The 25,402-nt window shown below is 50.7% G+C and overlaps 1 protein-coding gene across 1 annotated transcript; it reads right to left on the bottom strand.

Moving 5' to 3' along the window:
- Positions 1 to 290: 290 nt before the first annotated feature.
- On the bottom strand, positions 291 to 24,754 carry BAALC (BAALC binder of MAP3K1 and KLF4). Its single transcript, XM_081116248.1, has 3 exons — positions 24,513 to 24,754; positions 9,298 to 9,464; positions 291 to 2,534 (listed from the first exon to the last, which is right to left on the bottom strand). Exons 1-3 carry the CDS (start codon positions 24,634 to 24,636, stop codon positions 2,424 to 2,426), a joined length of 402 nt encoding a protein of 133 aa, XP_080972374.1. The 5' UTR covers positions 24,637 to 24,754; the 3' UTR covers positions 291 to 2,423.
- Positions 24,755 to 25,402: the final 648 nt, after the last annotated feature.

Here is a 25,402-nt window from a genome sequence, read left to right as displayed (position 1 = left end):
CGCCCTTCTTGCCAGGAAAGGCACCATGCTAAGTGGTGGAAAAAGTAGTGGGTTTGCAGACCAGCTCCCCTCACTTGAATCGCTGCTCCATCTCTTACTGGTTGAGTAGACCGTAAATACTCTTATAACTAACTTGGCGCTAACAGTGGTCTCCTTACCTACTTCACAGGGCTTTTTGGAGGATTCTCAGGGATCACTTATGTGAAAGGTCTTTGCTTAAAAGTGGAAAAAGTTTAAACAGCTCTACATACAAATTTAAGGTCCCAGTAAAGATTCCTTGTAACTGTCCATTGGTTTGAAATTGATGACTTTATTGACACAAACTTTGCAATAGAAAGTGTTATACTAATAGGATAGTAAGAATCAGTTCCTATATCACATATACATTAAAAAAAAAGTCAGATAAACTTCCAGCAACATTGTTTAACTTCTGATCACTGTCTTGGTGAAATCCAGACTGTTCTGCAGGGGGGCAAGATCATGTATACCCTTTCCTCCCTTCTCCCCGAGAAGTGAGAAACTGTTTCTATATAAAACAGAGACACCCTCTCAAGTTGATAAATCCCAAACAACATGTAGCAGCCAAGTGACGAAAAACAAGCTTGTAAAGAGAAACTAGGCTTAGCCTGTGGCCCACAGCAGTGACTAGCGAAGGAACCCCCTACACAAAAACACGGTGCGCGTGCCCTGGGAGAGTGAGCCCTTAAACCTGCAGGAGCGGCGCCAACCGGTGGCAGTTGGGGGCTCCTGCTGAGTAATGCCAGTGGGGACGTAGGAGTCACAGGTCTTGCTTTTATTATTATTACTATTATTTAAAATTTCAAAACATGAAGTTGCCGAAAAGCCCTTTCTCGAAGAATCAGAAAATGATAGAGGTTTGGGGAAACTGTAGTTTCGTGTGTGGTCAAAGTCTTGTAGAGGGATCGGGAGGACACCCAGAGTTTAAGACAGAAACCTGTTCTGAATATAAAAGTGAGATTCCACCGCAGGGCAATTCACAGCACACTGGACCTCAGGGTCTCAGTCAGTTAAGTCCACTGTCCGATTCAGGACACAGTGGTGACTGGCAGACTCCAGCTCTCTCGGCATTTGCATGGTGCCTGACACAGGATTGGCATTTAATGTTTAATGAATAAATATACAGTCTACTGAAGGGAGGGAGGGAGGAAGGGAGGCTGCCCACTTGTATTTGAGGAATAACAGTTGGCAGGAAAGGAGACTGAAAATTGGATTGTAACCAGCCGATGTCAATTCTCCGGGCTGTTACCTAAGCACACACCATCAGGCTCCCTGCTTCTGCTACACGTGGCGTTTATTGGTATCATTTGGTACAACTTTAGTCCTATCTTTCCCAAGCCCCTGCTACATGACTTTGGAGGAAAATATTTCCACCTTACCACGTTTAAAGAAATGCTAGAAAACGTCATTCCTATAAAAATTTTTTTTTGCTGCATCAGCTACCTGATTTCTAACGTGTGTATGTCAATCCAACGTCAATGCGAACGCACGTCCGCCAGGTACTGACTCTCTAAAGCGGTTCCTTTGCAGACGGCAGGGCACAGTCCCGGGGCTGCGCGCAGAGCGGGCAGGGGAGCCGCGTGGGCAGCAACGTGTCTGGATCACCTCCCGCTCTCTGAACGCCAATTGCAAATTATCTGAGTGAGAGAGAACACACTCGAGAACACAAGCGAAGGGAACTGGGAAGCTATGAAAAATGCAGCGTCTGGCTGAGCCCTCAGGGAGTCCTCGGCTGGATGTACCAACCGTGACTGTGATATTGTGGGTCAAAGGCGTGGGGGGGATGACGCTGAAGGCAGACGAGAAATGTGACTGCATCCTAGAGGCCTCCCTAAGACACGCCACGCCACGGGTTTCGGTGGGGTTGGTCTGAGCTCAGGAAACAAGAGAACAAGTTGTCGTCCTGTTTCTTCTCATATATCTGGGCTTCAAGCTGGGTGCGAGCCAACTTTCAATGGAACACGGTAAGCTCTGTGATGGTGGCATCCAAAAAGAAAGACTCAAAGAGCAAGCCTGCCTGAAGCGGCGCCCATGACCGCGGCCAGGACGGCGTCGAGCTGACAGTGACTCTCTCGCTCCCGGCCCACCCTTCGGCTTTCCCTGCTTCATGAACCGGCCCGTGGCCTTCGCTCCGGCCTTCTAAGCCAGGCCTAAGTGCAGACATTGCCAACAGCAAGCCGAACGGCTCATGTGCAGTTTATTACCACGTGTGAGTACTATGCCAACGCGTTTACGTCAAAAACAGGAGGCTGGGAGCGTCCCAGCAGCTCAGGCAGCTGGCAGCTGCCGGGTGAGACGGTCCCTCGAGGCCCTCAGCGGCGCTCACGGTCAGCACGGGCGCCCACGTCGTCAGGGCTCCTTGGGGGATCCAGCATGCAAGGGCGCCAGCAAGTCCAGCTGCCCTTCTAGTTGACGCAGTTCTTTGCGATTCTTCGACTTCTGTCCACCTGTCGGATGCTCTCTGTCACGTTAATGGTGACTTCTTTTGCAGGCATTCGCTTAGCATCTCTTTTAGCCTGTTAAAAAGTTTAACACAGTGAACTGAGTTACTGGGAGGTATCCCAAGGCCCTCACCTTTGCATTAGTTTCCCGAGATGGTTACACACACAGGCAGGCAGAATGACCCACAAGAGCACACGCACACGAGCTCCTTGTCATAGGCCTCTCCGTGGAATCTCTACCACCACACAGCCTGGCACAGAGCCGGGCAGGAGGCGTGCTCAGTAAAACGTGGTCGAGTGAGTGAGTGAATGAGCGAAGGTCCATCAAAGAGGAACGTGAAAGGGTTCACAGCTGGTTTCAGTAGAACAGTTAAGGGTTTGAGCTCTGGAGTCAGGAATTTTGGCTTAAATACTCACTATATAATTTCACTATGGGCAACTTTTTTCTAACCTCTCTAACCTTTAGTTTCCTCATCTATAAAATGGGAATAATAATAATAGTACCTTCGGAATAAGGTTATTATAAGGATTATATAAGGTAAAGCATGTAAGGTACTTAGTGCAATGGAAAGACTTGGTAAAATAACAAGTGAAAAACAGGCCAGCGTGTCCACTTCTAAGTGAAGAAAGACCAAGGATGAAATTCGTCTTCATGCTGAATAAGTACTAAAGCACTGACTAAGCTGCAAGCTCTTCACCCATCTGTGCCCCCTGCGCTCCCAAGAGAAAACAGCTTTAACAAGTGAGGGGCACTTCTCTGCCCATCCCACTCACTGACCACATGCTTGGAGAGAGAATGACATGCGCCCTGTGAGTCGTCTCCATCGGGGGGGGGGGGCAGAGATGTGCCACCTACCCCACCCCAGGAAGGACCTGCTGCCCAGCTGCAGGGGTGCCATCAGCAAAGAGCCTCCAGTTGCCCCAGCTGCAGGGACCCACCTCCCCCAGGGCCCTGCCCTTCCCGCAGGGGCCCAGGGAAGGGGGGTGAGTGCAGGGGTACAAAAGCCTGGCTATTTGTCCCAAAGCTCTGACAGGCCATTTGTCCTCAGAGCTCTGCATGGGGTGGGGTCGGCCGAGGCTGCTGTGGGGCCTGCACTGTGGCTCTTCTTCCCCCTCTGTCTGCTCCTGCTTCCAGCCCTCCCTCCCACGGGTGTTGCCAGAGCACTTCCCAAAGGACATCCTACTTAATTACATCTCAGCATCTGCTTCCTGGGAAACCCAGTCTGTCTCTGATCTGCAGGAGATCTCCCAAGGCGTGAGCATCTCCCCATGCTGGGTGTGAGTCTACCGATGACAGATGCGTATTTTTTATAAGATACAGCCCCTGAATTCAAGGCAACTACTTCATCTGTAGTGCATCCAAAGAAATGGTGGACTGTGCATCGCTGGGGAAAAAGAAATTGCTCTGTTGTCCTTATGAACAGATGACATGTAGGCTTCTATGTCACACAATCCCTGCGTCATAGCTGCTGGTGATGACCCTCTCCGATTTCCTTGACTTGGCTGGTGCCTCCGTCCCCCAGCTGCTCTGAGTTTCGGCTGCTAACTGCTCAGGGCAGCACCCTTCTTTGGAGAACTGCCTTCATCTGATGGGAGCCACTTCGCTGACTGGTGCCCAAGAGGTTACACCCTAACTCCTGAAGGCAGCCCAAAGCCAGTGCCTCATGGTAGCCTATGTACAGGGTATGTACATCTCTGACGTCACTCGTGCTCCGGAGCTCCCATGGGATCGCGCTGAGGCTACACTGCGGTGGTGCGGCTGGGGTGATGTGTCTGCTGAACTTGGTCCTCGGGCCCACCCTGCTTCCCCCACTCCCACGGGTTTCACCTGAGACTCTGATTTCAATCGCTCGCTCACGTGAGAATCCTGATCGCAGGCTCTGCCTCTAAGCAACCTGACCTCAGGTAATACCCTACTGGCGATCTGAGGGGTGTTTAAGGATCCTGTCATTTTGACTATAGTCACTGATTGCATGGGATAGGATTTCACTGTTCTCTTCAGGGTCCCGGCGCCTAGCATGGTGTGAGACATAGGAGGCTCTCAGTTCAGCTGTGGCTGGATAAACAGATGAAGGGGTGCATGGCACACCTCACTGACCCGCTCCCCTTGCTCTAACAGCCCGCAGCCAGTGCCCACTGAGGATTCAGCCCACACTCGGCTCTTTCAAGCCTGAACTGGCACCAGGAGCAGCAGTGACGCCTATGGGTTTATTTTCCCGAAAAGCAGAGAACTCATAAAGTCCCACAACCAAGTTTGTTTCCTAAAGAAAATTGTGGCAATTACGAGGCTAATTCCATCTGATTTCAGGTGTTCTTGCATAAAATCTCTGAGGACCGGGGATGGAGGAGAGACACAGAGGCCTGATTGAAAGGAGCCAAGCTCACAGCAGCGCTCCCCTCAAGCCGGTGGGCAGTGGGAGAGCTTTCCAGAATGGAAATGTAAATTTCCGGAGCTGCCCAACTGCTTTCCTTAGAGTTATTGGCAAGATTTCAAAAACGGTTATTAAAGATTATACACAGAAAATGTTCCGCTCTATATTTCGGTCTGTTTTTCTAAGCTTAAAAATCTAAGCAAATATTCAGTAGTTGGTTGATTCTTAACTTCCCAACCTGTTTAAGTAAAGAGTCAAAGGCTACAAAATAGTCATTCCCAGAACAGCCAGAGGCTATGTATGGAGTGATTCTCAAGTACAAGGGGCCGTTCCTTAAATCTGTGCATCGAAAGCCAGCACCAGCGAGCAGTTCAAAGGACAAGTCTGGGGGCCAGACAGACCTAGATTTAGCACAAGGCTCTGCCACCCACCCCTTTGTTGTCACAGACCTGTTGCTTTAACGTCCGAATCTCAGTCAGTCCCCTTCCCTGAAATTGGGGAAATAATGCCTGCTTCTTAGGGTTTTTTTCTGAGAGAATGAAGCATGTCACTTAGCATTAATAGGGTGACCAACTTCTCCAGTTGGCCCAAGACTGACCTGTTTAAAACGGAAAGGCCCAGGCCCTGGCCGGGTGGCTCAGTTGGTTGGAGAGTCGTCCCGCACACCAAAAGGCTGGGGTTTGATTCCTGGTCAGGGCACATACCTAGGTTGACGTGTTTGATCCCCAGTCGGGGCGTGTATGGGACGCAGCAAACCCATGTTTCTCTCTCACATCAATGTTTCTCCCTCTCTCCCTTCCTCTCTTTCTGAAAATCAATAAAAACATATCCTCAGGTAAGAATTAAAAAAAACCAAAAAACTGAAAGTCCCACCTTCTGGGAGCCTCCCCAGGACAGAGAATCACCCCAGTGATAGCCATCAACATTAATTCTACCCACAAAACGATGTCAGCCAAACATACCAAATGGACACAGAAAGCTTAAGTCTTCTGAAACTATGACTATTGCTACTGCTACTTTTAAATAACATCAATAATAGGAATTGTATAAGACATGCACTTGGATAAAGGACAAACTGGAGTTCTGCCTTCCAATGATGGGCACTGAAGGATTTGTGCCCCACGCAAATCCATTTTCAAATGATTAATTTTCTAAATGTGATACAGTGTAAACAACGAAGCATTTTATAAAAGAGAAGCTTTCAAGTCTGAGGCACCAGGGGGAAGGTGCCCACCCCTTTCAGAGCCGCTCGGGTATTCAGGGCTTAGTCATCAATGTAATTCAGTTACAACTTGGAAACCTCAGGTTATTTTCTCTAGGAGTTTGGAGAAGTTGCTTTGCCCGCCTATGAGCAAAGAGCAATATAGATACAGGAAACAATTATACCGTTTTGTTCCTCCGGGGTCTATGACACTTTCTATACTATAGATGTTTTCCCTCTGATGTGGTTTTCAACCAGCCAAACCTTTTTATTTAACATCCTACCCTCTTTAATTAATGACAGGAAAATAAAACGTGTCCTTATTGCAATTACTGGCTTTAAAAAAAAAAAATCTGATGGTTCCCAACTCAATGATGACAGGAGCCTATTTGCACCTTGAGCTTTTTTGGCTGTCTGCTAATTCAATCCTGCTTCCACTTCTAAAATTCTCGTTCTGTGAGTTTTAGCACCACTGACTCTTGTTAATGGGCCACCTCTTGTTTCTCACCCGGTTTTACAGCTTTTCAATCCTTCCCTTGCCTCATTTTAATTTCTGCAGCGTTAGTACTCTGTGAATCATTGATTTTAGCCCTCTTAATACCGCCTCTTTAATTAAAAGTAATTCATCGGCTGCTGTTTCTCAAGGGTAACCAGATTGACTGATAACTTCCTGGCAGCCTCAAACCCAGACGGACTTGTTTCTCTTGGGGCTTAAAGTCAACACCCCCAGCCACGTTGGCTGCGCCCCCTCACCCTTCAGAAAGCAATTTGAACCATGGGGCGATCCTATCTATGTTAAGTAGAGTGGTTGCTATTACCCACCAGTGGCCTTTTATTTCCTTCACAGAGCCATTTATTTTATATTATCTGGGTCCCCACCCTCACCCCCATTAATACTTGGCAGCTCCTTCAGAGCAAAGGACATGTATGCCTTTTCCACTCCTGGGTGGTTGGCACTGGAACCTGGACGGTGCCTGGTGCCCAGACGGTGCTCAGTAAACGAATGTCAGATGAATGAGCCCAGAGAGTGCTTCTGGGAACCGGTGAGGAAATTTCCAGGCCTAGCAAGGATCGTCCTGACCGCACAAGTGTGTCTGAAATCTGCATGGGGATGTTGCAGTGGGCACGAGCTTGAGGACGCGTGCTCCACAAACAGGTTCCTCTGGAGAAGGGAAGCTGTGACAAGGTGCCGCAGAGCCATCAGCCAGGTGGCCCGATGACCTACGGGTGTGTGTGTGAAATGCTAATAGGTCAGCTTCCCGGAGCGAAGGAAGACAGTGGGCACTGCCCGAGCCAGACGCTGAAAACGCAGGAAGCTATAGCCCCGAGTACAGGAGACAAGCTAGGAAGAGACTGTCAAAGGCCCTGGCGGGAATGGAAGAATATTAATTTCCTTGGGCAGATTCTAGTAGCGAGAGCTGTGTTGGTATGAGATGGCTCTACTGAAAAAAATCTGAAATCAGGGGTAAACTTGTCTTGTAAACGGACATCTTAGGTGGAAAACCTTTGCCAGGGCCTTCCAGGGCCCTCAGGACATCTGGTGGCTGGAGGGGTCTCAGCATAGACCACTGACGCACTTCAGCGACAGTCTGACAACTTATAGCTAAAGTTATCTGCTCCCTGATCTTCGTTTTGAATAGTTCCAATGTAGCCATTGTTCACTGAATTGTGAAAACAAAAGCAGCCTGGATGACTTATCGGTATGAGACATCTGCCTCGTGGTGCTTTGTGAGTGTGGTCCTCGCTCCCTGCGACATTTCCACTGCTGCTGGGGTTCCAGGGTCTGGCTCCTTGTGGCCCCACTTTAATTACCACACAAGAGCCCAGAGTGCATGTGGGTGTGGACTGAGGGGGTGCTTCCCTTAGCTATGTCTGCGGCTCCGTTGCCATTTGTGGACTGGAGACAACATTAGCAACATTTTAGAGTCATTGTTGAGGATTAAGTGAGATAATATAACGATGTCTTTGCAGCCTGTGCTATGTCTAGAAGGGCTGAGCACAACTAACTGGCTTTAAATTATTTTTTTAAAATGTCTTTATTGATTTCAGAGAGAGGAAGGGAGGGGGAGAGAGAGAGAAACATCAATGATGAGAGAGTCATTAATCAGCTGCCCCCCCACCATATATACTCCCTGCTGGGGATCGAGCTCAAAAACCCCGGGCATGTGCCCTGACCAGGAATCAAACCGAGATCTCCTGGATCCTAGGTCGATGCTCAACCGCTGAGCCACGCTGGCCGGGCTTTAAATTCTTATGTTCCATAACCAGAACTCACATGCTGCTCTTCCATTTTGGTATTATTCCCACTGTGTGGATAAGGCACCCGAGACTCAGAGATTAAGTGATTCCTTCAAGGCTTCTTACTTTAATGTATTAGAGCTGAAGTTGCTACAGGTTTTTGACCAAAGCTTAGAGAGGTAACTCACTGATAAGAGCAGGAATTCCATCATTAGAGGCGCAGCTGTGCCCTGAGGAAACAGGTGGCATTGGCCTGAGGGGACAGGCCTGGTAAGTTTTGACAGGGCCGAGGGGGGAAATGGGTTTGGAGCACCCGATAAGCAGTGGCCTTTGAGTGGGGGTGGGGCGGGGAAGCTGAGGAAGTGGGAGGGAGAGACTGGGTGGGAGCCCAGCCTGCAGAGCCTGGGCCTCCTAAGGGCATCCGTTCCCACGGGAGGAGCCCTTGCCAGCAAGAGCTCTGAGAGGGACGAAAGGATCAGAAAGGATGCCAGCTGGGCCAGGGACGCCACAGTGCTGCTTCCTTTCTGACAGCGACATTCTGCAGCAGGAGTCCCCCAGCCTAGGGGCGTTGGCCTGCCCGCCTGGTTGGAGGGTCTGAGGTAACACGCCGGGCTTGTCTCCTACTGCATTGGCATCTCCTTCCCTGCCTGCTCCTCACGCTGCCAACCCCCAGACTGCCGCCTGCCTGGGGGCTACAGCCAGGAGAGCCCTCGTTATCAAGATGGTAAGGCTACACAGGAAAGGAGAGCCTCACAAAGCTGTGGTCAAGCAGACACGCTTCCCTTAGGGGGCAGGCACCAAGGCCCCATCTCAGCCCATTCAACGCCTAGCAACCCTCAGGGCAGGGCTTGGGGGAGGAGGGGGTCTTGCTATTTTGCTCCTAACAATTTTCACATGGGTGAGGCAGAGAATGTCCAGTGGCAAGGTGAACCTTCACTGTCCTCTTCTGGGGACAGTCAGGCTTGGCCCTGCCCTGAAGCAAGCCTCTCTCCCTTTCTCCAGTCCCAGGTTCGTGGCTGTGACCTACCTCGGTGGTCCGGAGGCCGTTGTGTTTCTGGGTCAGAGTGCCCGAGCCGAGGCCCTGAGGATGGGGACACTGGGTGCCACAGCTCATCTTCTTCTCGGGGTTGGATATTCCATCTGGGGCTGCAGATCGGGGCACACCATTGGCAGACAGTCCATCTTCCAGCACACCTGGGGGAGGGGAACAGAGAAGGGTGCTAGAGTCTGGCACGTGGCAGTTGCTACAAACAATCGCCAAGAAGAAAGGAGAGTCCCCAGAAATCCCACCGGGCCGAGTTACCCTTTTCTATAAGAACATGTGTGTTGTTGTTTTACAAAAGTGAGATTTTAAAAAATAATTTTGTAACCTGAAAATCTTATTTAACACATCAATGGCATTTTCCCATGCCATTGAATATTGTCATATTATTTTTTACACAGTCTGCTCTTATGTGAATATGTCACCATTTACTTTACTAATCCCTTCTAGTAGAATATGTTTTCAGTTTTTCAAAATAAATGTTATTGTGATGAAGTTATTTGTAGTTAAAGCCTTACTTTTTTTTAATGGCTTCCACCTTTTCACTCTGAGACACTTCAAGACTTGCACCTGACCCCAGTCCTCCCATGCCCATGGCCAGGCCCCTGTGGGGATTAGAGGAAGTGCCTCAGAAAGGCCAAAAACTTGCTCCAAACAATCAACCAGCCAGTAGTGGATCCAGGACTTCAAAACCCAGATCTGGCCTGGCCGGTGCGGCTCAGTGGATGAGTGTCGACCATGCACCAAGAGGTCGCCGGTTCAATTCCAGGTCAGGGCACATGCCCAGGTTTCAGGCTCAGTCCCTGGAAGGGGGCTTGCAGGAGGCAGCCGATCGATGTTGATGTTTCTCCCTCATCGATATTTCTCTCTCTCCCTTCCTCTCTCTCTAAAAACCAATTAAAAAAATATTAAAAAAATCAAAAAACCCAGATCTGTGTGACTCCAAAGATATCTGTTCCCATCTACTGTCTCTGTCATTGCCCTGCTACTTAGCATCACTAAGCCTCAATTTCCTGGGGTATAAAATTAGAATTATGATATCTGCATCAAAGACTGGGGGTCAAAGAGAAAGAGAAGGTAAGCCTGGCTCTGAGCCTGGCACACAGTGGGGTTCATTTCACAGCTTCCTGAGTGCCAGGCACTACAATGTGCCCAAGGCTGACTTTAGATCCTTCCTTGACAGCGAGGGGAGGGCACTAGGTGGGTGAAAGAAAATGGAGAAAAGACATACGAACAAGAGAGTCTCAGCAAAGACCAGCTTCGCCAAGTCCACAACCCTGTCCCAGATCTGGTCAGGGTGCAGCAACTCCTGAAGGGTCTCAGGCCCAGAGCCTAAGGGGCCCCAGGAGGCCAGAAGGTTGAGCTGAAGGGGGAGCCCCGGGCAGATCACTGTTACTTAGGGTCTGTTCACTGCATGTTATCCAAGGGCTGGCACGTGACACATCTGACAAGGACAAGCCTTCACTGTGTCTCACCTTCTTTAGAAGGACAGATAATCTGGAGTTTGGCCAGCAACTGGGCCTCTGTTGAGCTGAAGAGAAATGGACAGAAACAGAAAAACAGACCACGGGAACAGTTCATGCATCCTGAGTATTTACTGCATCCCTCTGCGGCACCAGGCTCCGTGCCAGGCCCGGAGGCAGAAGTGAGAGACAGAGACTCCGTCCCTGCCATCTGGCTGTGATGGCTGGGACGCAGGGAGGAGAGTTGTCCAAGAGGTATTGCTCATGGCAAAGAACAAAACAGGCCAAAGAGAGGCAGAGGCCAAATCATGGGCGGCCGCATGGACTTGGTTAAGGAGTTTGGACAGCGTCGGGTGGGCAAGTGCAGCCTTGGAGCAGTGTGGGGGATCCCTCTCAAGGGCTCCAGCCCGGAGGCAGGGAGGCCAGCGAGGAGACAGCCTTGCCCTTAGGGCTCCTGCTCTCCTAGAGGTTCCCTCTGCGGTCTTCCCAGCTGGACTCACCAAATTGGAAAAGAAACCGCTCTCAGAAGGCTGCCCCTGGAGGTTATGCCACTTCAAAGAGATGGCTTTGGCCAAAATACACACCTAGTAAGTGCAACTGAGTATTTAGAAAGAAGTGGGGGGCAACAGTAAATTAATTAGGATGATCATCTACAACCACAATCCAGATGAAGAGGTTTCAGTGCCAGTTTCAGAGGGACACAGCCAGAATGAACGGCATTAAGCTTGACAACCACCTCGCCGTGTAGCTCACTGTTAGCGTTTAAGTAGCTGGTGACATCCAGAATCTCTTCTGTAGCAGCTGCATAGGGCAGAGGTGCTGTGAGTTTTCTACCAGAAGCATAAATAAAACTTCAATTGGCCTGATTTGATTTTGTGTTTCTTTAATGCAATGATTAGCTCTCAAATCCCCAGTTCCTGTCTCTGCAGCTTTTCCTGGATACCTTTAAAAGCAGGTTTAAGCTTCCTTTATTTGTTTCTCAGAAGTCAAGTTCAAGCTCCCCCTTTTGACAAGTTCCTGCAAGGTTCTGGGAGTAGGTACAGTTGGCTTTGATCTACATCAATTACCGTTCTTGATATGTACGCAAGGAGGTGGCTTTTCTAATGGAAGAATTTGGACAACATGATCCGTCAGGTCAACAGCCTGCTTGTGTGGCCTGATCCCACCCCAAATGCACAGATCAGCCCCAGCCCTGCTGGGCTTGGTATAAGAGACCCAGAGGACATGAGGCCTGAGAAAAATCAATATCCTTTCTGGGTATTTTCCTCTAACGCAGCTTTTCTTCGGTGTAAAATAAGAGCAAAAGTGATTTTCTTCAAGTTTCCCATTCTAAATATCTAGATCGGACCACAGGGATTTATAAGAAGGCAGGCAGCCCTATGGAAAACTTCATGAACTCAAGGTCATGCAGGGACTTAGAGGATGCATTCCAGGGACAGGCTCACTCAGGCCCCGCACCACTGACCCAGGGCTTTGCAGCGCCTATCCAGAAAAATCGGTACATGGGGCTCAGACATCACTGAGAAGATGGCCACTCTAAAAATCCTGGTCCCCACTCTTTGCTCTAACATCGTCTCTCTCAGAGAGCACGGCCAACTTCGCCAATCTAGCTCACATCTGATACCCAGCTCTCTGCTCCTATCAGTTCATCTCAACCAGCATCTGCTGAACCCCAGCACAAGCCAGACATTTCACCACGCTCTGGGGCTCACAGAGGGGTACATTACGGTCTTCACCCTGCAGGTATCACACCTAGTGAGAGTCAGGAAAGGAGAGCAACACAGCCCTTGTAAACCCAGTCATTAGAGTGAAGGAAACAATGCTCAGCCCTCCTAAATGTTAGAAAGCACCGCCTTTGCCCTAGAACACTGGGCAGCTGTACTCAATAAAGGCCAGAAACTCGGGCTCCAGAGGAGCCCAGGCTGCTGAGAAAGGCAGGGGATTGTGCACGAAATCGGTGACTCGCGGAGAAATCACCTCTGAGATCCAAATACCGCCCCCCCATCTTATTTTTAGAGTTTGAGAAGTATCCCTCTGAACAGCAACTTCAACAACAAAAACTCAAAAGAAAACCTTTGTAAAAATGAGTGAAAGGACATTTTGTCTAAATTTTCTTCCCACGCAAAGCTGGGAACACATGGGGAAAAGACACCAGTACTCCCCAGCTCCGGCTCATCTGGCACGGGGGGGCAGCACCGCAGAGGGGCAGGATGGGGCCCCCAGGGCCTCTGCCCTCAAAGAGCCAAAGTATTGACTCATGGTCCCTCCTTAGAAATATTGATTTAAATGGAGGCCCAATAAGAAACTTCCTGGATCATGTCTTAGGCAAAGATGACCTCCTCTGGCCAAGACAGATCTGCGTCTTGTACCCACAGCGTGTGGTCATTTCAGGGAAGAGGGAACATTGGAGAGTCCACCAGGAACTCTGAAAGGAGTTGAACTTGTACAACTAGAAGAACAAACTGAGAACGGATCATTACAGGGGGGAAAGTAGGCACCTGCATCACCTTTTCAGGGAAAGCAAATGGGCAGTCAGGAAAAGTTATTCTTTATAAAAGAATTCCAGCCAATAGATGTTGAAGAAATGTTAGAATATCACCATTTTGCAATTCCCAATGAAATAATTCAAGTAGACGGCGATGATCTCTGACTGAAAGCTGATGAGGAACTTTATAATGGATGGACTGGGCTGTCTCAGCCAATGTTAACGTCACAGAAAGAGAGAGAACCGGATAAATACCAACCAAATACAATGTGTGGGCACTGTCTGCATCCCAATCCGAATGAACCAATTATAGAAAAGACATTCATGAGACCATTGGTGAAATTTGGACAATGACTGAATTTTGGTGACATAAGTATTAGAGGAATTTTCATTAATTTTTAGGTGTGATAATAGTATTGTGATTATAGTTCATTGAAAGACATAGAATTGCCATTTCAACCTACAAAAATAACAATTTCATATGGTTCAATCTTACATATTTTTTAAGAGTCCTTATTTTTTAGAGATCCATACTGAAGTATTTACAGATGAAGCTACAGGACTTCCGGAATTTGCTTCAATAATTTAATTGGTGGAGGTAGAGATGAGACAAGATTTGCATGTGCTAATAATTGTCGAAGCTGGATGAGGTTTATTTTACTATTCTCCCAATTTATATATATGTTTGAAAAACGTGTTTGTGTAGTTTTAAAACTTTTATACATATGTGTTTGAAATGTTATATTTAAAAAATACCTATGGCTACAATTAAGGGATTCCAGGAATGTTTAGAGCAATTGCAACCCCACGGTGTCTGCTGGGAGGAGACACTGCTCAGGTGAATACATAGCCTCTGGTGTATGTGGGGCGGGGGGGGGGGGGGGGGGGGGTGTTAACTCACCTTCTTACATAAGTTTTTGTTATATTTCCCACTGATTTTTAGCTTATGGCTATGGGATTTGGGGATTCTAAGAATACTGTAGTCAGTGTTTGCATTTGGAATTTATGTGCAAAAGACAAAAATAAGTCTTACAGGCATGGGCATGCTCCCTGGGGCCCTTTGTTAGCATTTTTGGCAGCTCTCTTTAAATGATGCCTTTTCTCTACGTTCACGGGATGTTTTCTGAAGCCTTACGTAATGGCTAGAAGCCTCTGTCTCTACAAAGGGATACCTGATTCTGGAAAGTAAACATCATAACAGCAACCTATTCATCCACTGCCAGCCCCACAACCAACCAACCAAAGTGGTGGCTTTTTAAACACTCCAGCTCGGGCCTTACAGCCTGTGGCAGTTAGCACAGCTCAGAGAGGCACAAAGAGATGAGGATTCCCCACACCCCACGCCTCCTGCAGCAGCTCCACATTCTTGCAAGTGCCCTCGGCAAGTGCCACAGCAGCTGCCCTCGATCCCCTGAACCAAAAGTGACCTGCGATGAAGGGTCAGGAGGATCTCAACATTCCTGGGAGCCCAAAGTTGGTAGAGCTCCTGGGTGGTGCCACGATACTGTTTTCTTCCCAAATCCCATGCAAGACAAGAACATGGCTTGCATAATAAATTATCTAATGCCTTCATGACCTAATGTTATCAGTAATACTTTAATAACCTTGAAAACTGCCTTCAAAATGAGAAATGTGCTTCGTCCCATTTGTTTGCTCATTCCACACACATTGTCTGAGGGCTCTATGTGCAGAGCTATTGACAGGCGCGTTTGAGGGCTGGGACTAGTAACTAGTCCTGTTCTTTCCTCTCTTCCACACTTTCTTCCCGAGTAGATAGTGGCTCTTAAACCTGGCTGTCCCTCAGAATCAGCAAAGACAGGAGCAAGCACTGGCACACAGCCATGCTCACTCGTAGCTGTACTGTCTATGGTTACTTAGGTGCTAAAACAGCAAAGTTGAGTCATAGCAACAAAGAGCACGTGGCCCCCAGAGCCTCGAATGTTTACCATCTGGCCCTTTACAGAACAGGCTTGCCAGCCTCTGACCTAGGAGAGGTCAAGGCGCCAGCAGCATCAGCATCACTTAGGAGCTTGTTAGAAAAGCAGGATCTTGGGTCCCCTCCTAGACCTATGGAACCCACTCTGCACCGACCCAGAGAACCTGTTAAACATGCGGGGTTTTTGGCCCCACCACAAGCTACCATCAGAAGCTGCCAGCGTGGGGCCTTTACTTACGTTCCCCAAGTGCATCTGAGAGGTGAGATGTATGGTCCCTGCCTGCAGAGGTCGCCGTGGTGCCCCTGGGGCGCGCCCTGCAGGCCTGGAAGAAGTGGCCCCACCCAAGGGCACTTCCCCTTGCTGGAGGCAGCCTGCCTCTCATACCAGGTTGAAATAGGGGAAACCGCCTCTCACTACCATAGCTGAAGAAGTGTGGGGGGCCGTGGGGTCAGGGGCTTCAGACAAAGGTAGCCCCTGAGTCAGGCTGAGTGGAGCAGACTTGCAGGCAGCCAGTGGAAGGTGAGGCTGGAGAGAAAGCGTTCAAAGCCAGGCTCAGACATTTGCATTCAGTGGGCAAAGGGAAGCCATGAAAAGCTCTGAGCAGGAGAATAACGCGATACTGATCCCAGCTGTGCTTCAGGAATCGTCACCTGGCCATGGTTTGAAAGGGACTGGAATGGCCACGACTGGAGGGGGGGCCCGGTCAGAAAGCCGTTGCAAATGACATCTAGGTGAGAGGCAATGAGAACAGGAGCTAGCGATCAGTCCAGGGGCTCAGAATAATCCAGACCTGCCCTCCAAACCCCCCTCACCCACTTACACCCTGCATGCACTTGGGCAAGTGCCTCCCCTTTCTGACTTCCCCCATCTGTAAAATGGGGGTAACAGAATCAGGCACTAAATACGTAAAGCCGGCACCTGCCGGGCGTGCGATTCACTGAGCCACGCTCCTGAGGCAGTGGCTGTGTTCATTTGGGTTTGCACACACGTCACCTGTCACCCAGCAAGCAAACCGGAGCCTGTGCTTTGAAGACTGTCCTTGTAAAGTGATTATTCTTGGACATAATCACTTAATGAGGCATCAATTTCATTGTTCATTGAGGTGCTTAAACCTGAATCGTCCCTCTTACGGTGCACAGGGGACCCCACTTCCATTGTAACTGCTGCCTGCCCTGTTGTTATGACGACTGGTTTCCCAAACAGCCCCCCTATTTTCTACACATCCTCTCGGCTTCCTCATGCCCGAAAGCCCATGAGCCCTAGAGACAAGAGCAGGGTGATTTTTTTGAGCTTCCACAGGAAATACTGTCAAGTCTTTAAATTAGCCAATTGGCTATCTGGGGCTTTTTGCGTCAGCATCAGAGTGACCCTGACAGTGAACCTCCGTAAATGTTCCTACGAGCTAGAAACTGCGCCACAGAAGATCAGCTGGCATAGCAGTTTCCTGCTGGCATTGACTTTGCAGGAAAATGAAGCAGAAGTCAGAGGAACGTCCACCACGAATCTCACGCACACATCAGAGTCTGATGTCAACAGATCATTCTAAAAAATTCAAGTTTGGGGTATTGTTGCATTATTTCTAAAACTAATTCAATATTAACACATGAGTGTGTGTTTTCAGCAAATACTGAACTCACTTGACACATGGGAATGTTAAAAACACAGTTATTAATGCGGCTAATCTTAATACCAGTCATGTGTCCCCATGGTTTCTGGCAGAGCACCTCCCCCTCCTCACTTACCCACTTCCTTTCCTCTCTCTCCCTTGCTCCTATTCACCTTCTTTCCTCTCTGACATCCCTCGGGATGAAAGGTGCAGTCACCCTGCTCGCAGCCTACCCGGTATCGGTCCCCTTTTTTCCCCCGCCAAAAGGACCCAATACTTTAAGGGTGGTATGTGTCCAGCTAATGTGATTTCCTTCACTCCTGCATATAACATAGTCCTGGCCAAGGGGACTCAAGCAAAGCTTACTGGGTTTTGGGAAAGCTGTTTTACAGATTTAAAAAAAAAAAAAAAAAGACAGGTGGATTGCTCTTCTCTGCATTCCTCCCTCTTCCTAGTTCAAAGATGCTGCAGCATCTTGCAGCTAAATGAAACCCACACACCAGGCTGGAAAGAATAAACTCAAAGGGCCCAGGTCCTGGAGAGCATCCTTGAGCAGGGCAGCTCCCTACCTCCAGAGTTTCTGTCACGTGCAAAAGTAAACCCTCTACTTGCTAAGCCACATCTGTCTGGTTTCTGTTCGTGCCACCAAACACAATTTCTACCCGATACAAAAGTGAGGAGGGTTCCCTTCACTCAACAAATATTCACTGAGTGCTTACTCTGTGCGGGGCCCCGTGCTGAGTAAAGAGATGGACAATAAATGAACAGGACAATGACAGGCTGGGGTATTAGGAAGGAAAAGACCAGAGAGTAACCGGGGAAGGCTGGTCTCTCTAAGGAGGGGACGTCTGAACCGAGAGCTGAAGGGTGAGGTAGACTCAACCATGTGATGAGTGGGAGGAGGGAGAGCACATTCCGGCAAATGCAAAATCCTGGTGACAGGAAAGTGGGGGGGCTGTTCAAAGGACAGAGAGGAAGCCAGTGTGGCTGGAACCCAGGGAGGGAGAGAGTGGGGATGGCGGTGAGAGGGAGAGAGAGGGCCTGGGCCGCGCAGGCCCAGGGTTGGAGTTGTATTCTATGTATAACAGAATAAAGCTACCAGGGTGTTAGATAAGACAGTGGCAGGACCTCATATATGTTTTAAAAACGTTCTGCCTGTGACATGGTGAGTGACTTGTCAGGGCAAGAACGAAAGCAGCTGCTGCAGAGGTCCAGTGAAAGGTAACGGTGGCTTGGGCTGAGGCAGGGCCAGCGGGGATGCAGAGTGGACTGTCGCCCTGATGGAACTGCCTGTGATGTCCTCACAGCCTTGCCAGTGCCCTTCGAACCCAAACAGGCAGATTCGAAGAGGGGCTGGAGAAAGCTGTTTTTAAAATGCTGAGGCGGCAAGAAGGAAATACAATTAAAAGGTAATTGGAGAAAAAGATGGGTGAATTCACAGCCAATGTTTTGATATTTTTAGTATTCAGAGGGAAAGAATAGGAGAGTGGCGGGAGCTATTACATGGGGACTGTCCCAGCATATAAATAAGGAATTAACAGAATTTCCAAGAGGTGGTAAGAACACTGAGGTCCTAGCTGGCCGACGTCATGACTTCCTCCAGCAGTGCGGGCTGCTGAGAAACGGGCCTGGAAGGAGCCGAGGGGAAGGGCGGCCCGGGTCTGTGCTCAGGCCGAGCCCAGCGCTGGACGGAGGAGCGAGGGCCCGGTGCCTGGGTGGGCAGCACTGAAGCACTGCGCCCTTCGCACTGTGCGCACCCTGACTCTTCAGTGATCCCCAGCCTGCATTCCAGAACTGCAACCCGGAGAAGCTGAGCAACCCGCTCACTGTCACACAGCTGGTAAGGTCTTTTGTTCAAGTCTAATTCCTTAGCCACCGAATATACTGTCTCCAAGCAGAAAAACACGAAGATGCTGGTGAAAAGAGCAGGGAAAGGTCCGGGCACCGGAGGGCATGGTGTGTGCGAGAACCGCTTGCTGAGGAAGGTCTCCTGTGCGACGCACAAAGAAGCCAAGGCTAGGGCGCTGGCTTTTGAAGGGAAAAAAGAAAAAAAATGCTTTTACTGCGAGGTCGACCAGCAAGGAGACAGAAATCAAGGCTCCAATCTGCCCCAGGTGAGATTTAGGGGTTTCAGCACCAGATCCTCCAGGACAACGGACCCTCGGCTTCTGAACATGTCCAGGCGTCCAGGTGCCGGTCATGTCCCGGTCCCTTTCCGTGTGGGAGCAGTTAAAGTTTCACAAGTATTACTCTTGTTCACAAGTGTTACTCATAAACTTTGGTTCTGGATACTGATAGATACAGGACAGGGCCAGTTTCAGCTGGTTCTATGGTTACACATCAGGCTCACTGGAGGGAAGCGCATGACGCTGTGAACAGAGGCCCAGACCTGGCTGGGTGGTTGCCTGGGTGTGGCTGTGCCACAGGGTGGTGCCCTGGCTGGGGGAAGGTCGAGTGGCTCTGGGCTGGACTTCCGGGCTGACGGGCATCTGGCCAGCAGCCCCCGACTCGGCCTTGCTCAGCCGCCTGCTCAAATGCCCATGAAGTCAGAAGACCAAGGCCCACAACATCACCCAAAACAAAGACCGACAGACAACCTAATCCCAGGCTCTGGCACCACTTATAAAGCAGATGGATCTAGATTAAGAAAAATCTACTCAGGTTTCTTTGCTTCGTTCCACAGAAGCCACGTGGCGAGATGTAGGCAGATACTCTGTGCTGACCCCATCTGACATGGAGACGCACAGCTGGAAGCATCTGGGGCTGTTCTAACCAGAACACTGGGCAGCCAGCCGGCATGACCTTAGGGGCATTTCAGACTCAGACAGAGAGCTGGTTCCTACACACACTCACACAGCACAAACACCATCACACACCACACACCACACGCACTCACACAGACCACACTCATATCACCACACATCACACACACACACACACAGGCCATGTTTCTACATCCATAAAGCGACTATAAATTCCAGAAAACAGCTGGGAAGAATATAAACAGCATACTCAGCTGACCCAATTTTGGAGGGTGGACGTGGGAAGTGGGGGACCCAGGGAAATTATACACTGTGGAGTCACAACTTGCATTTACCTGGTATGTAATTTACCTGAATCCAACTGACAGTCGTTCGGTATTGAAACAGAAAAGGGAGAAACCCCCGTTCACTTCTCCATGGCCTTTCCCCCAGCTCTTCCGCCCTTCAAGCTAGTTTAGCTTTCACAAACTCCAGATATTTTCCTAAACACAAAGTTTACAAAACAGTTCATTCCGTCAGCTTTGAGCTTCCAAGCAATTAAAAGGATTCTCCCAGACCTTCCGACTCTAAACATGACCCCCAGCAAAGAAGCAACAATGCACCCTGGACACGGGACCCCAAGGAAGGGCTTAAACGCTGACAGAGATTGTTTCCTTCTGTCCGCTCCTCTATACTTTCTACATTTTCTATAAGCAGCATGCATTACATTTGAAACCAGAAAAAAATGTTATTCTGCTCAAAGACTGTTCACCTTTAATGAGCCCATCAGGTAACCAGGATGCAGGTGATGTTCTGAGCGCCCCCCGCAGCCCTGCTCAGGGACTCGGCCCAGGGAGGGGATGCAGGTGGCCCTCCAAGGACTAGAGTCCTCAGCCTTGAGGATGCTGGCAGGAGGCCCTCATGCCAAGTGGTACATATTTTCAAGAAAGCCAAAGGCAGATGGCCGTGGGGGAGGGAAGTAAATTCGTGCTTCGCAGTTACAGTAAAACGGACTCCGGCCGGATTTAGAAACAAGAGGCCTGAATTCTGATCCGGGCTCTTCACGTCTTAGCTGGGTGACCTTGCTCAATCTCTTCCTCTCACTCAACCTGTTTCCTCACCTAGCAAATGGTGGTAATAATGGATTTTAAGGTTAGAGAGTTATGTAAGCAAATGTCCAAAAGAAAAATTCTCACATATAGCAGATGCGCCACAAATGCTATCTGAATTTAAATAATAGATCCAATCTCAGAAAAAAAGTGTGAAGTAGTGACAACAGAAATCCTCTTATTATTTTGAATGTTCACAGTGTTTGTGCTCAAAAACATGTTTATATTAGTTTTCTAGCCATAGGTTCCCTTGTATCGAGAGGGGCTTTGACAAACCAAAAAGTGTTAGAAGAATATTAAGCCCACAGAGGTCTGAGAAATGACTGGAGGGCCCATGGTGAGAGGAGATGCGAGAGCCGTCTTCCAATACTGAGAGAGCTGTCTGCGCAGGCTCGGTCCCAGGGGCCCGCTAGAAATCACAAGGTTTCTCACAAGGGTAACTGCCCCACGAAGGTGTGGGGAGGCCTTGTTCCCTAGGGAGTTGTATCCCATCCTCAGTGATGCAGGAGAAAACTGTGCTGAAACCAGACTAGACTATCGAGCGATCAGACTATTCTCTGAGTCCCATCCACTGTAAAATCAAGAATTCTATAGTTAACCCCCCATTAATTAGAAAGGCAGTGTTCAGGAGTGTGGGCTCTGGATTCTGGCCCTGGACTGGGACAAGTTACTGCACAGTCTAAATCTCATCCCCTCACTTGTAAAAGGGGGACAGTAATAGTTCCCACCTATCCCAGCCGTGAGGATGAACCCAGGTGATTTACGTAAGTGCTGCTGAGACCGTACCTGGCCCTGGGTCAGTCATCAGCACAAGTTAGCTAATGGTGATATTAAGTGCCGTTCATTTTATTTGCCGTTTCCATTTATTTAGGTCAGTCGTTTTGCTGCAAGTCTCTAATTCCGCAATCTTTCATGTCACATTTACTAAATCAATTATTATAGCAATTTAAAAGTGGAGGCGCCTTAGAGAAAATTGAAATGTTTTATTCTCTGGAGAACCTAGAAAAAACAACAGTACAAAAGGGGATGTTTAAGGATGTAATTAAAGGGACTTGTGATTAAATCGAAGCGAGGCTAAGAAGCTATTAACCTACAGAAAGGCTGCGCTGGGCTGGGGCATGGCAACCTCAGTCTCCCCTTCTCCTCGGGAGACCCCCTCAGACAACAGAAGTAAAGAATCAATCCAGCAAACCGATTTTATGAGGCCTAAATCACGCCAGACCAATTTAACTTCCTTCTGGGGCAGGAGGACGGGTTTCGGGCACACGGCGAAGCAACGGGTGTCAGATCCGGTGGCCTCAGCTAAGTCTTCAACTCCAGCCCACGTAATAGCTGAGTCTCAACACGTAACCGAATTCTGCCGGCTGCTGGAAATGATCCCCAGACATGGGAACCAGAGGCTCAGGATCACTACTGGAGTAAGGAGGAAGCAGTGGTGGGACTGGCAGAAAACCATGAGCCCCTTCCACCAGTATTTACGAAGGCAAGCTCCCCACGGTGCTAGCACAGAGGACACAGAGTGAGGAGTCCACTCCCTGTCCTCACAGCTCCTGAGGCTGGGTGGCCAGCGCAAAGGGGCTTCGATTTGACACTATAGGAGAGTGACCAGGGGCTCAGAAAGAAGGGACCTTTGGAGACAGAGGGAACTGGGGGTGAGAGCTATGAAGTAGTTGAGAAAATGTCTTGACCGGGCAATTTAACTGAGTCCCCCTTGCCTTGAATAGGTGACCTCCAGAGACCTCCAGCTCTAGGATTCTAGTAATGAAGCCACTTTTGTGATTTTATGATCTGGACTGTCCTGAATCCAGCCTTTCCTTTTGCCCCCCCGTTGGAAAAAGGTTGATGGAAATGGGGAGAAATTTCCTATCACAACACACTCACCGTGGGCTGTAGGTGCCCCCCAGAAGCCTGGGTCTGAGTTCATGGGTGGAACACTGGTGGGAGTGGGTGAGACAGGGGCAGCAGGGAGGAAGAGTGAAGAGCCCTGGCTAATCTCCCAGGGTGGCTGAAACCCAGGAGATGCGTAGTTTTCTCAAATGACCACTCTAACTAAGGATGTCCAGTTCCCAGCCTGAAAAGACCACAGGGATCAAGCCACTTTTCTCAAGGCCCCGCGGGACTGCCAGTGGGCCTCCAGGGAAGCCTTGTTTCCATATTGATCTTCAGAAACGTCCCTCTTCCCTGGGGCTGACGGAAATTTCCAGGGAATTGAAATGATCCTGCCCATCTAAGAGTCTCGCCAAGTTTAGGCTGCTTGCTGTCCTGGGGCTGGAGCTGAGCTCTTGCTCTGAACGACGCAGGTCTTCAGGAGCCGCTGCTGGCAGGGCTGTCCTGTGTCTGGCTGGGTGCACAAATGAGCATGCTTGTCCCAGGCCCCACCTGTTGCAGGGATCAGACCTCATGATGCACGATGGGGTCTGATTCAGGATGGCAGAGTGATAAATGCATAAGCTTTGGAAATGAATAAACATGTACACATTTCGCCAGCACATAATAGCTCTCTCATACCCATAAATATGAGCACACAGGACACACACACACACACACACACACGAACCCTACACTCCCAGTCACCAAGGCAACCATTCCCCGACTCTGTTCTTTCTCACACTGGATCTTTTTAGGGTTTCCTTGGAGTGCGGCTCCGGCCTTCGACTCTGCTGAGGAGAGCCATCCCTCCTCGGGAAAGGCCGTGACATATGTTACCAGGTCCACTGCCAAGGCTTACTATGTCCTGTCCTCATGTGGACGCTGAATGCAGCCAACACATCACTTGGAGAGTCACTAAGAGCATCAGCAACACAAAATCACCGTTCCGCTGCTACCGCGGGTCAGAATAACTGAAGGCCAATAGAGCGTCATGCCTGGCAGCGTTTTCACCGACAGTTCTCACTTTTTTTTAATAAAAAAAAAAGGGAATCACAAAGTTCACATGCAAAGAGAGCCAGCGCTGGTCCTACAGATGGAGAGACCCATTCTCAAGATGCAAGCGACGGCTCTTCTTTAGAAAGCACGGCTCGGGATCACCGACCTTTTGAGTGTCGGTCACCTTTCTTTCCTCCTTATTAATACACATTATACTTCAAATTAACCTCACTGTCTACTTTAGATGCCATTACTCAAAAACGCCCAAAGCATGAAAGAGTCAAGAAAAGGTTAAAACATCTTAACCCAGATACTGATCTGGTTTTTGACAACAGCCTGGTAACAGGTACTGAGACTTCCTTGCCTTTTCGCATCAGCACCGGGCTGATGACACAGGCCCCCTGCAGCCCAGTCTGTCCGTCTGTCTGCCTCTCTACCCTGCGACTGTTCTGTGCCGGCTACAGTGTCAGCAATGAGCCTGACCCGGGGCCGGGCGGGAGGTCCTGGGCGCCCCTGGGTGCCGCCCGCCCGGCCTCGCCTAAGGCCCGGGGGGGGGGGGGGGGGGGCAGGTCCCTCGCGGGGAGCAGCCGCCCGCGGGGGGAGCCTCGCAGAGCTCCTGGGCCGCCCGCGGCGTCGGCTGCGCCCTGAGCCGGGGTTCGGTTTGGAAGCGCTGGGGGGGCGCCCTCCCAGGGGGGACGAAAGGGGAAGGTGGTGGGGGGAGGCGCCGGCGGGGCCCAGGGACGGGGGGGGGGACCCCGCGCGGACTCAGTGGGGGCGGGGGGCGCCAGGTGGGCTGCCCCCCCAGCCCCCCCCAGCCCGCCCCGGGCTCCCCGAGGCGCGAGGGGACCGCTCGGCCTCCGCAGGGGCCCGACTCGGACCCCGCCGCCTGGGCCTAGGTCTGGCCGCCCGGCGCGGACTGTCCGTCTGTCCGCCCGCCCCCTCCTTCCCTGGCCCCCGCGTCCTCGGGGGACCCCCGGGTCGGGGCCGCGCTCACCCTCGGCGCTGCTGGGCGGCGCGTCCGAGTCGGTGCAGGTGAGCCAGGTGGACTCGGTCTCGCGCGTCCAGCTCTCGTAGTAACGGGGCTCGATGGCGTCGGCCCGGCTCCCGCCGCAGCCCATCCTCCCCGCGGCCGCTCAGCCCCGGCCGAGCCCGGGCCCGCGACACCCGGGCGGCGGCATCGCGTCCCCGCGCCCGCCCGCCCGCCCGCGCGAGCCAGGCGCCCGCGCCCCGCGCCCCGCGCCCCTCCCCTCCGCCGCCCAGGCCCTCCCCTTCCCCGACCCGCGCCGCCCCTCAACCCCCCCATCCCGAGTCCCCTCCCCGCACCCGCCCTCGGCGCCCCGCAGCTGGCGGGGAATGGGGGGGGCGGGTAGGAGCAGTGGCCCGGGATGGGACTGGGGGGGCGGAGGGGCAGAGTTGGGCTCTTGTGCATTCACCCACCCATCCACCCATCCACCCATCCATCCACCCACCCACCCACCCATCCATCCAAACACCCACCCTCTCTCCCTCTCTCCCTCTCTCCCTCTCTCCCTCTCTCCCTCTCTCCCTCTCTCCTCCGGTCCCCCCTCATCCACCCTTGGGGAGAGCTGAAGCACTTAGCAGGGACCCCAAGCTTTCTGGCCACTTGTCTCAATGGCAGCGGCTACTGCTCCCCTCATTTCCAGGCTCAAACAGAAAGAACGCCCGAGCTGGGGAGGTGCCGGGCAGCTCTTCAAACTGCAAGAAGGCCCCTGGAGCTGGTTTCAACCCTGGGAAACTGAGGGGGGGGGGGGGGGTGTTGCCACTAAGAACTGCAGAGCAGCCACAGTCCGCCACAGTCCGCCCCTGCCCTAGCTGGTTTGGGAGTAGGGAGTGGGACCTGCGGTTTCCCAAAGAGCTGGCCTA

The sequence above is a fragment of the Miniopterus schreibersii genome, assembly GCF_964146895.1.
Source record: "Miniopterus schreibersii genome assembly, chromosome: 17".
NCBI classification, from domain to species: Eukaryota; Metazoa; Chordata; class Mammalia; order Chiroptera; family Miniopteridae; genus Miniopterus; species Miniopterus schreibersii.
The sequence above is the reverse complement of the archived record's forward strand: the minus strand, read 5'-3'. Positions and strand labels throughout refer to the sequence as shown.

Excerpts from the sequence above, each read along its gene's own strand:
- BAALC (XM_081116248.1), bottom strand. The coding sequence starts at position 24,636 with ATGGGCTGCGGCGGGAGCCGGGCCGACGCCATCGAGCCCCGTTACTAC. Across the intron at positions 9,465-24,512 it reads GCCGCCCAGCAGCGCCGAGG|GTGTGCTGGAAGATGGACTG; the intron begins GTGAGCGCGGCC and ends CCCCTCCCCCAG. Across the intron at positions 2,535-9,297 it reads ACGGCCTCCGGACCACCGAG|GCTAAAAGAGATGCTAAGCG; the intron begins GTAGGTCACAGC and ends ACTTTTTAACAG.